Below are 15,994 nucleotides of genomic sequence, written 5' to 3' on the forward strand. Positions count from 1 at the left end.
GCAGCTCACTTATAAAACAGGTGGAAAAGTTTAAATGCTTAGGATCTACTTTAAGCCAAGAGGAGGATGTGAGGCTGAAGTGGACAGTAGGATAAAAGCGGCGGCGGGGGTGGGGGGTGGGTGGGCGAGGACGAGTGAAGAGATGCAGCTGGAGTTGTATGTGATAAGAAAATGCCGATCAAGCTAAAAGTCAAGATCTATAGCACAGTGATAAGACTAGTGTTAATGTAGGCTATGGATCAGAAACATGGGCTCTAAGAAGAAAGGAAGTAAAGCTTGAGAGAACAGAGATGAGAACGCTGACATGGATTATGGGAATATCGCTGCAAATTGGAAAATGATGAAATAAGAAGAGCAGGCTTGGTAAAGATAACAGAGGTGATAAGAGAGTCACGACTGAGATGGTATGGACATGTGTTAAGAATGAATGACGAGGAGGGAGTGAAGAGGGCTTGGGAATAACCTGTTAGAGGAAGAAGATCGAGAGGGAAACAGAGAATTAGATGGCGAGATAAAGTGAAGGAAGATGTGAAGAGAAGAGGTTTGGTGGAGGATGATGCCTTTGCTAGAAGGTAGTGGAGAAGGAGCATCAGGCAACCGACCCCTTAACGTAGGGAAACTGTGGGAAAGAAGATTATGGAATCAGGTATTGGGGAAGAGTCTAAATACCAACTTACTTTGAAGTGATTAAGAGAAGTTTATAAAGTGCCTGCCGGACATGCCCTGTTTTTCTTTTTTCTGCCAATGATGATTTAGAAATTTTCGAGAAACTTTAAAATCTACGAATGACTCTAAAGTCGTGTGGTGTCTCTTTGGTATTGCATGATAAAATATAAACATTTCTTAGATATGCGATTTAACATGATATGACAAATTAAAATTTACATAAGCGATTCATATATTAAACATGATATGAAAAGTAGAGTAAAACGAGAAAAATGATTGTAAAATTGAGGAAAGTATGAGAATCACTACTTCGGACGAGTCACTCGCTCCTGGACGTTGTACAGCTAAAGCCGAAGGTTAAGTGTCAATAGAATTCTCATCATCAAGCCCATAACAGCCATAACAGACGACACGAAAATTTTCTGTGTAGAGTCGCGACGCCGGTAATTTAAGTGAAATGTCCGCCCCTTACGGTTATATGGGTGGCATGATGAGTAAGTAGTCGAGCCTGCGTTCTGTTTAACGTAGGAAAGCGGCAAAATAAGAGAAAAGGAGTGATACAAACAGCCGAGGGCTTCCTCGTTTGTAATATTTGTGTGGGTGGGCATTTGTTTACCACGGAAGTAGGCTTTGACTGTACCGACATACCCATCAATTTGACAGAGAATTACCATTAGCACAATCTATACCTATCTATTTTGTGGGTATTGGAGTTTCGCTACCCTTAGCCTTTGCTGGTTGCCGAAGAAGAGCGAAGGTTTTGGGGTTTTGACATCTAGGTTGTCACTTGGAGACTTCGTAGGCAACGATCATAATAAGATGACCATTGTCTTAAAATGTCTGTGTATGTTTCGTAGTGGCTTTATACAGGTAGAAAGTGGATTGAAACATATTTAAATTGAAGTACCCTAACGAAGGATGATATGTTGGGAGGTGTAGGCCCGAAAAGTCACAAAGAAGCTTCGCTGAATTAGATTTATGGGAGCGAACTCAGGATCAGGACTGCTGTAGGGCATAGTGGGTATTTTCGGTAATTCTAAGCCGTAGTTCCACAGTGAGCTAGACTATGGCAGTTGGGTATTATTTTATAAGTTGCCAATACACGATATGAAATTGTAACCTCCATTTTTTAAAAAACCTCTTCATCAAATTACGACTTATAAGGTAAGACAGTACCTGTCCCCCACCCCCCTCCATAGCTAACGTGGCAAAATTGTAACCAGTAAACACCCCTAGGTTATGTGGTATTATTTTATATTGGCAACTTATAAAATTTTACCGGCAATTGATGTTTTCCTATGTTATTTTACTTGCATTACAAGAATTTAAAATATTTTGTCAGCCAGCTGTAACTAAACTGTAATTGACCTTTGAAGACTACACGACAGGATAGATCTAAGCCGGCATTCCATGGCGAGCCCCTCACCCCCCTCCATAGCAAATACGGCAAAATTGTAACCAGTAAACACCCCTAAATTACCAACCTATCATACCCTAGGGGTGTTTACTGGTTACAATTTTGCTGTATTAGCTATGGAGGGGGGCGGGGGCCTTGCCGCAGAATGTCGGCTTATATCTACCCATTCGTGGAGTCTTCAAAGGTCAATTACAGTTTAGTTACAGCCAGCCGACAAAATATTACTTTAAATTCTTGTAAAGCAAGTAAAATAACAAAGGAAAATGTCAATTGCCATAGTATAGCTCACCGCAGAACTACAGCTTAGAATTACCGGTATTTCTGTGGTAGGCATTTCAGAGGGAATATGGGTTGGCTAATCCTATAGAACAACTCTGCACAGCTTATTCACTTGGAAATTGAGTTTTCCTATAGTCTACTTTTACTGTTGTTGGTGAAGGAGGAGATGGTGTTTATTGGCGGTCAATTATTATTAACCTCATATCTTTGTCGGTAACCCTTTGGGAACGGGGTTTTGGGTGGGGTAAAATGCTAGGAGAGAGAACAGACATGTTATTGTTATGATGGTCACCATGGAATGGTTCCGTGCTTATGCAAGGCATATGGGAGCCATATATTCAAAGAGGGGATTGGCTAAGGAAACCTATTATAAAAGGAACCACACTAACCTAACCTAACCTAAGCAAGTAGGCCTTGTTACTTAGCGGATACCCGGTGAAGGAAACCACTTTTTACAAAAAGTTCCCGTATAACACTGCGCAAGTGCAACAGCATCCCAGGATGGCGAGCATATAATAACGTATCAGTTGTGAGGTTAATCACAGGTTAATTACAGTCAACCGCCAAAAAATAATGGTAAATTCTTAATAAGCAGCCAAAATACTATAGAAAAACTCAATTTCCAAGGTAATAAGCCATGCGGAGTTCTGCTATAGTTCTACCGGAAAATGACCTAAGGTACCATAACCTAACTTGACCTTGAATGCTGTGCCCTAACTTGGCCCTGGGTGGGCTTCGCCCCCATGAACCTCCCAAGTAAGTCATGACCCCACACTGCAACCTACTTGGGTTTTGCATAGGTAGTATGATTAGAATTATTTAAAAAATAGTCTAGTGGTTTTCGGGACCCTGTGCCAAAATTACGTGAAAGTGAAGAAGAGTTACGGACATTAGTCCTATCTGTGTGGATTTGAGTCCTGCTTAAAAGCAGATCAAGGACAGGCCTATTAGAATAGACATAACCTTCCATGCAACCTAACCTATTCTAGGGTGTGCCCTGACCTGACTGGATGGCCTTTTTTCCTCCTGGAACTACCCAGTGCTACATTGGGCACAGCAGAACAACTTGTGCTCAATTGTTTTGCAGCGTTACTCAAGTTTCTAGACTTGCCCATGCATATATACAGTATGTGGGTTGTCTAGTGGGGTCAAAGTTTACTTTCACGTGAAATACTACTATACATTTCGGGCCAAATCTTAAATTAGAAACATTTTGTTTGAATTTAGGTTGTAGAATGAAAATTTCGGTTTGAGCACATGGTCTGGTATTTGCTGCACCATCCCATGGACTTCTTAAAATCGCATCAGTGACATTTCAGCAAGGAAGCTCACTCACCAATTCAATCCTTGAACTAGGGCACAGTGCTCTGGCATGGATAGAGCATTAAGTTTCCCCAGACTCCCTCAAATTGAAAGTCAAAATATGAATATATAAAGAAGAATGATGGATGGAAGTTTTTGTTTGGGCACATGGACTAGCCAGGGCTACCCCTTGACAGTAGGTTAAAATTCTGACTTACCATCAAGCTAACGTATCAAAATCAACAAATGCCTTCCTTACTGTATTCTTAGGGTTCCAGCCTCTTCTTCGTAGTCTTCTTCTGTTGACTGGAGGTGATAGTGGAAGCATGTGACCCAGGTCGTATTGTCTTTGGTTAAGAGGATAACAAGTCTTGGGTGGGGAATGTCGGGCAATTCTTGATTGGATTAACAGAGTTAATTAATTCCAGAAATGCCCATATAGTCCATATATTAGGAAAAAAGCCAAACATTAACACGGTGAAAGAAACAGAATTTCTCCCCACCATCGTAAGGAGAATTATAAGAAGTCAGCCAACACCAAACACCATCATTGGGGAGAGAGAGAGAGAGCAAGCACCGGATGCCGACAGCATGTCACTTCGACAGCCTATGATGCAATACCAACCACACCAGTGGAGGTTATCTGAGCCAACACCCACCTCTAGCCAGCAACACCAGCTATGCCTAGATCATCACAACGCCTCTGGGACAGATTTCGTCACCAACCCATAACTATCAAAATTCAGCCTATTAACCAATCCACCAGTTGTAAACACCCTGCCTGCTATAAATACCTGTACATCATGTATCCTAAGTCATTTGCTTTTGTACTCTCATAGATGACCGCCAGTGCGCTGTCAACACATTGGAGGAAATAAACATAAGACTACAGAAATCTTTATAGTGTCCTTTGAAACTTGATATACCAGCTACATGCTGATTAAAATTAAGATTGTCAGATGAATAGAAAAGACTATACAAATTACAGTAAAGCTGTGGAAACGGCTATAATTTTCAATGCTACTGCCCTCAGAGAAGGTCTCCTCCCTAATTATTGTTGTTATTATTACTATTATATTATTGTTATTATTTTATTGTTATTATTATTCAAGAGAATAAACCCTATTCATATGGAACAGGCCTGCAGGGGCCATTGACTTGAAATTCAAGCTCCAAGAAATTCAAGCCTCCAAAGAATATGGTGTTCAATTTAAACAAAATTATAGAAGATACTAGGAAATCTAGAAAGAGATCAGTCATTTGAAAACAAAGGTAAATTAATTAATAGATAAAAATATAAGTAAATTATTGAAGGTACAACAGTTGTTTTAGGTAGTAATGTATTGCATTTTCTCTTGAACTTTTGAGGTTCTAATTGCGCAGTGTCCACAGTCCAACAGTGTGAGGAATAAATAACCTGTGGAACTGAGAAGTTCACCAGTGAGGCACATTGACTATGTATTGGTGCTGCTGTTCAGCATATCTGGTCGCTTTCAGCAAGGAAAGAGGATCAGGTATTAATTGTGATAGTGAAAGTTCTCAGTCAGTATACAACTTTCAAAAAATATACAAACAAGGAACCATCCATTGATGGTCCAAGTTGTATATAACTGCTAATGTTAGGAAACAGAAACCTAGCACAAACCACTCAGTCATTATAAATGTATGAGGCCTTATATGTAACCCATAACTTTCATGCAACATTTGCTGACACTTTCATTAGAAGTTTCTTAATAACAAGATGTTGATCATAAGTCACACCAAGTATAATCAAAGCTTCAGACTCATACACCAGAGTCCCATCCAGGTTGAAGGGGAGGATCAGGTAGAAAACCAGTACAAGATCTTCTAATCTTAAGTGTTTTCAATTGTTCCGACACGATATACAAACCATCAGTCCTTTACATTAGGAATTACTTTCAGCGAACCGGGAAATGGCCATTGAACTTTTGAACACGGTGGTTAGGCAGTTAACTACCATCTGGGAGGCAGGAGTCCTGCCTGCCTGGATGTAAACATTCCAATTTGCTTTCGGCCATCGTGCGCTGGAGACATGTTTCTCGCTCTCTGCCCGACTGCTGTTGAGCTGTTTTCCCGTTGGGATCTTTTTCTTGTTGTTTTTCTATCATGAATGCTGATAAACCTTGCAAGCCCTCCTTCCCCCAGCGTGTCTGCCCTGGAATAGGAGGTAAGAAGTGCAAAAACTTCCGATCTAATGTTGACATGGACCCACACGCCCTTTGCTCCTCTTGCAGGGCCGTGTATGTTCACATAATTCGCCGTGTTCGGAGTGTTGTTCCTGGTCTGCTGAGCAATGGCTGAAGTTTGAGGGGAGGATACAGTACTGAAGGAAGCTTGTCAAGGCGTCATCTGAGGGTTGTACGCCCCCGATGACTCCCTTGGTGGCTGACCCATTGGGATCCCCCAAGCTTCCCCTTCTTGCTGCTGCTCCTTCAGGTGAGGACTCCCCCTCATCTTCTTCACTCGCTTCATCGGGTGTGGAAGGCTGCAGGGGAGCGGACAATCAGGGCATCCTCTCTGGGGCCTCTCCTCGTTCTAGGGGAAACTTTTTTCCCCCAGAGAGAGCAGAGACTCCCTCCTTTGACTCGACTTTGTCTTCAGGTTTGGCAGTGGAGACTCCTCTCGGTGGGCAGGTTGCAGACCTTACCTCTACCTGGCTTCACCTGGGTTTACCTGGCATCCTGTTGTTGGAGGGCCTGATTTCCCATCTGTCTGGAGCTCCTGCCACCACATCACAGTCACCATGACTTCATTCGCCAAGCTGCCAGTGACTGTTGCCTCGCACCTGGTTATCCAGGTATCAGCCTCGCCTCCCTCTCACCATGCTGCCTGGCTTCCTGGCCCCATTATCCCTGCCTAACCCCCAAGTGTGGTTACCTCATCGGTGCCCTACATTATGGTTCCTGCTCCTGCTGTTGCCGACCTACGCTCATTCCCCACTCTGGTTCCAGTTCCTGGCTTACCTGGCTCTCAGCCCTGCCTGGCTCCCGCACTGCTCCACCTGCCCCAGTTGCTGCTGGTCCGATTGTTGACTTCTCTGCTGTCCAGATTGCTCCTGCTTCCCTGACCCCCCCTGGCTGCTCCTGCGTCTTCTGCCGCTCCTTCCTGGATGGGGTACCTGACTGCCATCCTGAAGATGATGACGAAGACGAGGTCTTGGAAGGTGTCTTCGTCTTCGTCATCTGCTACCCCTTCCTCTTCTTCTGAGGCTTGTCGGCCGAAGAAGAAGAAGGCTGTCTCCTCCCCCCAGAAATCTCGCCTTGAGACTCCTAAGGGACTGCCTCCTTCCACAGGGAAGGCAGTGGGATCTCTCGTCGGCTCATCCCAGCCCACAGGCCAGGGAATCAATTCTTTGACCCCCAGGTCAGTCGTCTTGGGAGCCGAGGATGTGCAGACCTCGGTTTGCAATCCCGTTGCCGTGCCGAAGAAGTCCGCTCCGCTTCTAAGGCTGGCACTGTGTCAGACACTTGTTTGCGAGCTGTGCCAAGTACCTGGGTCTCTAAGGAGACTTGGGTACCCCGGGCTGGTACCGGAGAGACCTCTCTCCGTACCGACACAGGCACAGGACGAGAGAAAGAGCCTGGGCATGCAGGTGTCTCAGCTCTTACTGCTGGCACTTCCACAAGTGCCAAGCAAGGTCCGCTGCAAGGTGCTTCAGCCTTCGAGTCCGAACACCTGGCGAGACGGAGAACAGGTCCCCTGCTCAGTCTTCTCATGAAGTTTCAGCCTCGAAGAAGACTGGGGCCCATCTAGAGGACAGTGCAAGTTGTCGCCAGCCAGCCCCGCGTTCGACTCCACCCAGTCCCCAGCCACGTTCGCGTGGCCAGCCTGGCTCAACTCAAGTGAACTGCTCTGCTCTCCTTGGGACAATGCTTCGATGAGGGAAAAAACGTTCTCCTCAACCCGAGTTGCCATCATCACCACGGGTTGGTGACTGCTCTTGGCCTGCTGTTCCTGCTGGTTCTGCCAGCAAGACTGGCAGGGGTGCCCGATCCTCCTCACCTGTCCCCTCAACCTCCTGGGCTTCTCCTTGGAGGTACGAGTTGGAGGAGGAACTCTGGTGAGTTGTCTCCCTGGAGTTCAACTACAAAGGCTTACGTTTCTGGCTCGGTTCTCGGATCGATCAGATTGTACACCTGCGTAGTACAGGAAGGATCCCAGGGGTCTGCCAAGGTTCTCCCTCCTGCGGGGAGAGTAGATTGGGAGGACCATGCTGTGGAAGGACTCGAGGGTCCTCTTCCCCAGGGCGTGGACACCCCTGAGGTACAGAGGATCTTTGCAGAGGTTATTGCACTGACTCATCAGCACAATGACCTCGAGGAAGGGACCGCGGCCTCGTCTGTGGATCGTCCTTCGCACCTTGAATCCTTCTGGGGTCCAAAGAAGGAACCCAAGGTTTCAGTGGGGCTGGCATGGTCCACACTTGCTGAGGGGGTTCTCGACCAAGTGAATAGTCTTGTCTGGGCAAGATAATTCGCTTCGTTCGAACTGATCGGACAAGTTGCTTCCCCCTCCTCTGCCTGGACAGAAGCGATTCTACACGCCCCCGGAAGGGGCATTGCCGCCGAAGCAGGTTGACCCAGACCTGGTCCGTCTAGGCCCGGGTCTCTCGTTGCAGCAACTTTCTGCGGAGGGTATCTCCCTTTCACAGCTAGAAGCAGCAAACCTGGAAGCCACCGCCATGATGGCTCTCCAGACAGTCTCCTGGTGGAATCTGGTCATTCACACTATCCAAAGTGCGTGTCTCCTTGGGTGCTATTGTACCCAAGGAGGACTCCTCTTTCAGGAGACTGCACCAGTCTGGAGGTAGAGCCATCTCCTACCTTGCCCACCAGATGGCAAACCTGTGGGCCAACCTGGTTCTAAAGCGAAGAGACACTGTTCTTTTTGGCTTCGCCAGGTCGGTGGGACCCGAGTCAGCAATGACCCTGGAGAACAGACTGTTGCTGGGTTCTGCCTCTCTCTTCCTTAGAGAGTTGGTAGATGCCATGGTGAACAAGCATCGGGCCGATGACAGTGACTGCTTTGTCCACCAGGCAGTGGCTAAGACCTCCGGGTCTTCTCACTCCACTGCAGCCTGGCCTTCGGGCCAGGCTAGTACTTCCTCAGCCCCTAAGAAGTCCCAGACTTCGAAGGGATCCTGCGGGAACATCCAGCTGCCTTCTTCCTCTGGAAAGGTTGGGCATTCATGTCCCTTTCAGCCCGCTTTCCAGTCTGGTAAAGGTGTAGCCGCCAGTCTTCTTCCAACATCTACCAGAATAAGTGGGCAATCTTTTGCAGCTGGTGCAGAAGACACAATGTATCATCTACTTAAACCTCTGTATTGCAAATAGCAGATTTTCTGCTATTTTTAAGGTCCTCGTGAGGGTTAGCTAAACCCATGATCAAGGGCTACAGAGTGATGCTCAACTCCGTATTCAGACATAGAGGTCTGGATCTGTCGACTGATAAAGACATCAGTGATCTACTCAAATCTCTGTACACTTCGAAACAGGAGAGGTCAGATTCGTGTCCTGGAATCTAAATGTTGTTTTAAAATGGTTCTCAGGTCCTCCCTTTGAGCCTCCTCAATCCACATCCCTCAGGGATCTTAGAAGGAAGACCCTATTTTTAGTTGCTCTGGATACTGCTAAGAGAACTAGTGAGTTGCAGGCCGTGAGCAAGAAGGTATGATTCTCACAAGGAGGCGCGGTTTGCTGCTCTACTATGGGGTTCTTAGTGAAGAATGAAACGCCAACTAATCCCTGCCCCCGTTCATTCACAATCAAAAGTTTAGCGGGGCATTTTCGGTCCTGAGGACCAAGAGAGAGCTCTTTGTCCAATAAGAGCGTTAAAGTATTACCTGGCGAGGACTAAGAAAATCAGAGGCGCATCTCGTAACCCCTGGTGTTCAGTTAAGGACCTAACCCGTCCTTTACCCAAAAACGCATTGGCGTTCTTGAGAGACGTGATTTGTGAGTCTCACATTAAGACTCAAGAGGAAGACTTGTAAATGAAATTAATAGCTATGTAGTTACTTGGTAAGCATATATAAAACTTTATTTTATCATAAAAGTCATTTTTCTGGAACTTTGGCCTATAGTTCTTGCAGTCTGCCGATATGCCACTCTTGGGAATAGTTATTGCAGTCTGCAGATATGCCACTCTTTGGAATAGGCACTGTATTACCAAGCTTGCGCTCATCAGCAGAGATTCTAGGTCAACATAAAAATTTATAGAATCTGTTAATTTTATAAGAATAGGTTCAGGATGATAAATATCAGCGAGAGGGACATCCTCAGCTTAGTGCTTAGCTTCAAAAGCTTCATGAAGCAGGCGAGCCTTTTCCTTAGGGCTAATAACCAAACTACCATCATCTGTTAATAGTGGTGGGATGGAAGACAAGCCTGACCCAAAGATAGATGTTAATTGGTCCTGCCCAGGTGAGGCCAGTTTTTTCAAGGAATTATTGTAATTTCTCGCAGTATATGGTAAATTCTATTTGCATCATAGTGAAACAACAAAAATGGTGTAATTATCATATTTCATATTTGAATTTGGTCATGACAAGCTTGTCTACCTATATTATCAGACCATGGTTGGTCAATTGTCCTGATCTTGATGACCTTTCATGGGACTTACATTACTAAAATAGCCATGAGCATTTGATTTAACTTCTTCATGGGATTTGGATCAGATATAGCATTTGAAGTATTAAATGCCTGACAAGCTTCAATAATGCGATCCCAATTGGCTCCAGATTTTGCCTAGACCAGTTTTTGAGTGGTGTCATTAGGAATATACTGATTGACAGGTATGTCCATCTCAGTGGCGCAATAGTCAGCAGTGCCTGTGTCCTCACACACCTTCAACTTGGCAATAGCTGGAACTTCTGTGAAGGTGAGGTTCAATCTATTAACAGAAATATGAGTGGATTCCTCAATCAGATGGACAAAATCAGAGTATAGACAGAACTCAAGAGTTGATCATCTATGTTGATCAGTGGAATTTGAATCATGCTACTCGCTGTGCTTTTCATTGCAGTCTCCACAGATAATAAATGAAGCTTTTGAATCCTGTGACTGAGCCATACTAATCCTTGCCAAGAGATAGTCATATGTAAGAGTTGTCAATATTTGGATTATGGTAAAGAGCAAATACATAAATTCATAGACATTGTAGACTTACTGAATATCTTAAAACAAAGAACTAAATGGCAACTACACTCCAGGTTTTTCTGACGATAAATCGTTTATCCAGACCTGGTGTATACAGCCATACGTTGGGCATGTGGAATGTTACAATGAAAAATGAAGTCAGGGCCAACAAACCCTTGAATTAAAAATTCAACCTTTGACTTGTTACTACTTACAGGTCAGATAAAAACATCACATATATCTACAGGCACAACTCTAGAGATCAAGGAAATTTGACCTTAGGCCTCGAATACCTGAGTAAAGCACCCTGCTATTTATCTTAAGGCAATGAGTACCAGGTCCAGGGACAAGTTTGTAAGGTGTCAAAGAAACGAGCAGGTAAAAGTTACTGCTCGTTTCTTTGACACCTTACAGTGGTGACCCCGGAGTGACATTTGTATAAATACGCATAAAGTAAAAATGATTAAAAATGCGTGACCTGGCACGTTTTAGGCGTGACTAATTGAGCTTGAAGAAAATGGGAAGTCACCAAAGAAAACATGCTCAGCGGAGACTTAATTAATGGCGCCGCCGAAACACTACCCTGGCGCTGATGTGGTGACTTTACAAGTTCAGTGTCTCCAAAAAGAATTGAAATTAGAAGCAAATCTGATAAGTATGTACATAACAAAAACAGCAATAAAGATTGACAGGACAGCAAACAATAAAATTGACAACAAAAGTATTTGGTACAAAATTTTGATTAAAAAGATGTGTAAAACTGACCATATATTAAAAAAGTGGCAGAAGCAACTGATCAACAGGGTGGAGCTGGAACACTTGCAAAGCAAAACAGAAATATGCGAAGTTTTCCACATCAACTAAGGTTGGGCTGTCAGAATGGATTTAGGAATTATAAACAAGCTGAGAAGGAAAAGATGTAAGTAAAGAAAAAGGTGCTTTCTTGATACTCCACCAAGCAACTTCTGCTATCATGTCAATGTGGCCTACATACTTTGGTAAGAGAGGAAAGTGAACAAGAACGAGGAAAAATGCCTGATTGTACCCTAAAGCAAGGAAACTCAAACACAAGGCAATGGTACAATGGGTATGGCACAGGCCAAGGTTGGAGAATAATGTTTATGTTCAGAGTAACCTTCCCTTAGAAGGCATGCCTACCAAGGCCAAAGTGTCCCTACCACCCTCTGGTTTGACTTCAGTGTCTTCTAGAAGAGTTGCCTTCCAAAGCCAAAGAGTGTCTTCTACCCTAACTCGTGTAGGAAGGGATGTCACACCCTGGAGTGAATGTTGCTAAGGAAAAGCCATAACTCTTAAAACCCTGAAATCCAATGCTGATTGGTTGTTCCAGCAGACTATGTTACCATAGGCATGCACAAATATCCTCTGATGTTGGCACACTGTTGAAGAAGTGTTGGATAACAACAAATAAAACATGGCAGCAGACATTCGAACACTGATATGTTTGTAACCACTTTGGTATCCTAATCCAATAAAATGTAAGTCAGTCCTTTTCATATTCTGTGATATTACTCTAGTAGGAGCAGGATGTGTTAGATTTGGAGCTATGGCAAACATTAAAACTGATTTTAGAAGCTAATGATTCACCAGAAAAAGTTCTACATCTTAACCAGATACTATCCTATGGGGACTCTTGAATCACGTCATCCTGGATGGCTTCAATCCCTATGGACTCTCCACAACTTAGGTAAACTTTTTTAAGCTAGTCATCAATGCTTTGTTCTTTGACTGACTAGGTTAGATGGATTTAGTCATATTTGGTCATTGGTCGATTATATCTTTAGAATTCATGAGACTCCGGTGATTCTTGTGAATGTCTTAGATGGGTCAAACCTAAATTAATGTAATGGTTGAGGGACAATAATGAGTTAAGATGACTGAGGACATGTATTGTAGTCATGGAGGTGCAAGTGGTGTATAGCTCAGTAAAACTTGGCTTGAGAAGATTCCTTACATTACAGTCTGTATACTGTACCATGAAACTTGGAATATCACAGTAGTATTGCATTTCTGCCTATAAAACTTGGTTATAACAACGTACAAATTTGAAGTCAAGTTTTATTCAAATCCTCACAGTTAGGCTGCAGCATACTAGTGAAGATTGTGGTAGTATTTATATATTGGTTCAACTGTGTGATTTAGGTCATCATTATAGCTATTTTTTTTTCTTTACTTGAGGGTAAATATCTCCAGCTAAAGACAGCTAAGTGAGAATGGCAGAAGTTCATGATGCTGACCACTCACCAGCAGTTCCAGTTCAAATGCATCAGCCAAACATAAGCAAGAGAGGAGCTACAATAATGCTAGTTTAGAATATTTGCCATTTGCTCAAGGAAAAAAAAATGTAAACTTAAAAAGTGCTTCACCCCTCAGTCATATCATGCTTTCCAAGGGTAAGATGGCTTTGTTCTGAATATTTTTACAGCAATCTTTTATTGGTTTAGAATTGTGGCTCTGCTAATTTGTTTGCTGATGATGTTCCCTTAAGCTGATCACACTGATGATGTAGGTATGTGAGCAGGATTAGAATGCCTGCCTGTACACCTTTGGCCCTGTAATTATAATAATTCTTAAATATCCAACTGTGTTTTTTTTTTAACCTTTACGCAGGTTTAATCACACTACTAGTCTGCATTATTGGCAACATTACTGTATATTGTATGATTGGCTTTTTTGCTTTTGAAGGGCGTCTTTTTGGTTTTTGACCTCTTTAGATATCATTCGGATATTTATAAAGAAACATGAGGATGATGTTAACTCAGAAGGATACACCATCAGTGAAATCAAGACAATTTACATTTGATAGCTCCAAGTAGATGGTAGCTTATGGATAACTTGGTCTTGCTATTGCAGTCCTTTATTTTGTAGAGCTGGTGGCACACTAAGTGTAATGCCACTGATTGTACAACCTGTTTATGTAAGATGAGGGGTGGTTGGAATAGCACGTTGTGTTGCTTAACAAGCATCCTGGTGATGGGAATAGATTGATTGTTAATTTCTACTTCTCAGTTGTAAGGTACTATACTGTTTGCTGTAATTAGTGGGTAAGCAATCTTAGGCAAAAACTTTACTAGAAAATAATAGTTTAATTCCCCTGTGTTGGCAAAGAAAAGTGTCTGACCTAATAGATTCTTAATCTTGATTGTTATTACCAGTATTGCATACTATAGTAACATTCACACAATTTTTCCCACTTAATTTTCAAACTTTTGAAGCAAAAGTAACATTGAAATCCTTTAATAATTTTTATAAGATATGAGATTTTTTTTTTATTTATTTTGAGAAGAACTAATAGAATGGTACTGTATTGCTGTTACTAATTTATTTCATTGCACTAAACATTGATGAATCTATAAATGAGCAAATTTAAGATGTAGGCTTCTGCCCAAAAAATTGGCAGTTTAGTTAATATAGAAAGACCAGTCAACTACTATTATCATATTTTCAGAATGGAAGAGAATACCTAATTTGAAGTTATTCAGAAATGTTGCATTGAAAAATTCTGGTTTTAGACATAATATGAAAATTAGAATAGTTAATGCTATAGAGCGATGTCATCAAGTTATAAATACACAGGTATTCTTTTGAAAATTATTTTTCATTGTTCTCTTCTTTGTTCTAGCCTTAGTTCTAGCCTTATTTTCTAATTATTTAGAAAAGTAGAAACTCATGCTTCTGCTGTTGCTTTGATTTTACCTTATTGTACTGTTTCCCTTGTATTACCTCTTACATTGTATGATTTTGACCAGAGGAAGTACAGTACAGTATCCAGCTTTTTCTTGTTTGAAGTATTTTGATCACTGAGATTTCATTTTACAAAGTTTTATCTTTGTATTAGTTCTCATTCTTCTTAATAAAAGACTTTAATAAAAGAGAAGTGAAGTGACTCTTGCATGACAAGGTTTTTTTTTGTTTCCTCTTGTGAGTTTGTTTCTCTTCCTGATATAAATTTCATGCACTATTTAATACTTAGCAAATAACAGTTAGTTTGAGAGGAAGTACATTGGGTGTAGGCCGAGTTTGTTGTATCACATTGCCTTCCTTTCATTTGATTGAAATTACCAGTCATTACATTGTTATGCAAATTACAGGAATTATAAATCATGGGGGTCGACTACATAGGGGTCTTGACTTTTATGCCACATTGTGTTTTGCAAAGTTGTGGTACATGAGTTAATAAAAGGCAATACAGTATATTACTTAATACAGCTAAGGGTACCATATGACTAAACTTTTCCTTGGGTGGCCAAAGTGTATTTGTTATCTGAGTGATAGCTGTTGTAATTATGTGTAACTATCTACAAAGGAAGTGTTTGGCAATAGTGCCGGTAGGAAGGTTTACAAATACACTTTTAGGAAGTAGGTGCGGGAGGAAGTGCATATCCTATTGCTCATGTTTGCAGTGACATTGGCCTACTAACCATGGCCTTACTTTTTATACAGTCTCTCTCTCTCTCTCTCTCTCTCTCTCTCTCTCTCTCTCTCTCTCTCTCTCTCTCTCTCTCTCTCTCTCTCTCTCTCTCTCTCTCTCTCTCTCTCTCTCTCTCTCTCTCTCATTAGTATGCTAGAGGAATGTTGAAGCTATTTTTAGATATATTTCCTGGTTTTCTTGAAAGTGAAAGTGTTTATTATCAGCATTCTCTTAACTCTATCAAATGTCTTTGTGCAAATCATTTTGAATGGAAGCTGAAGCAGGTAATTTTACAGTTTTTTGTTTCAAAGTTTTTTAAATGAATAGGAAGAAGACCTAGTTGAACTCCAAATCAAACCCTTAATTTTGTTTAGAAAGTATTTATGTGATTGATTATTGTTAGTGAGAATAATGATGATTATCTTCCTGAGGTCAATTCACTAGAAATAATTGTGAAGCCATGCGTAATTGGTAGCAAGGTCATTGTCTAAGGTTAGTTGTTTTTGTGTGGGGGTGGTAGGTGAGTAATGTTGGTGCCACCATCATGACCTTGCAAGGCTGCCATAAACCATAGGGATAGGTAATGTGGGGAGAATATCAGCTTTTAATACCCCCTCCGTTGCTGTAGCAATTTCAGTTTCTGTTCGTGGCTCTTCAGTGCACTTAGTCGTGAGAAGGGAGCGCCTACTTTTTTTCATTTATTTCTTTTGAGGAAATGATCTTGTAATGTGTTCATTGGTATAG

At 42.2% G+C, this 15,994-nt stretch overlaps 1 protein-coding gene across 1 annotated transcript in view; it reads left to right on the forward strand.

Annotated features, from left to right (window-relative positions):
- The first annotated feature begins 1,009 nt into the window (after positions 1 to 1,009).
- Positions 1,010 to 15,994, forward strand: part of LOC136831270 (ecto-NOX disulfide-thiol exchanger 2) — a 149,633-nt gene continuing 134,648 nt past the window's right edge. The window contains exon 1 of the mRNA XM_067091370.1: positions 1,010 to 1,160. Within this exon, the coding sequence (XP_066947471.1) occupies positions 1,124 to 1,160 (37 nt within the window). The 5' untranslated portion in view covers positions 1,010 to 1,123. The remainder of the gene's footprint in view (positions 1,161 to 15,994) is intronic.

This window comes from Macrobrachium rosenbergii, chromosome 48 (genome assembly GCF_040412425.1).
Source record: "Macrobrachium rosenbergii isolate ZJJX-2024 chromosome 48, ASM4041242v1, whole genome shotgun sequence".
Lineage (NCBI taxonomy): Eukaryota > Metazoa > Arthropoda > Malacostraca > Decapoda > Palaemonidae > Macrobrachium > Macrobrachium rosenbergii.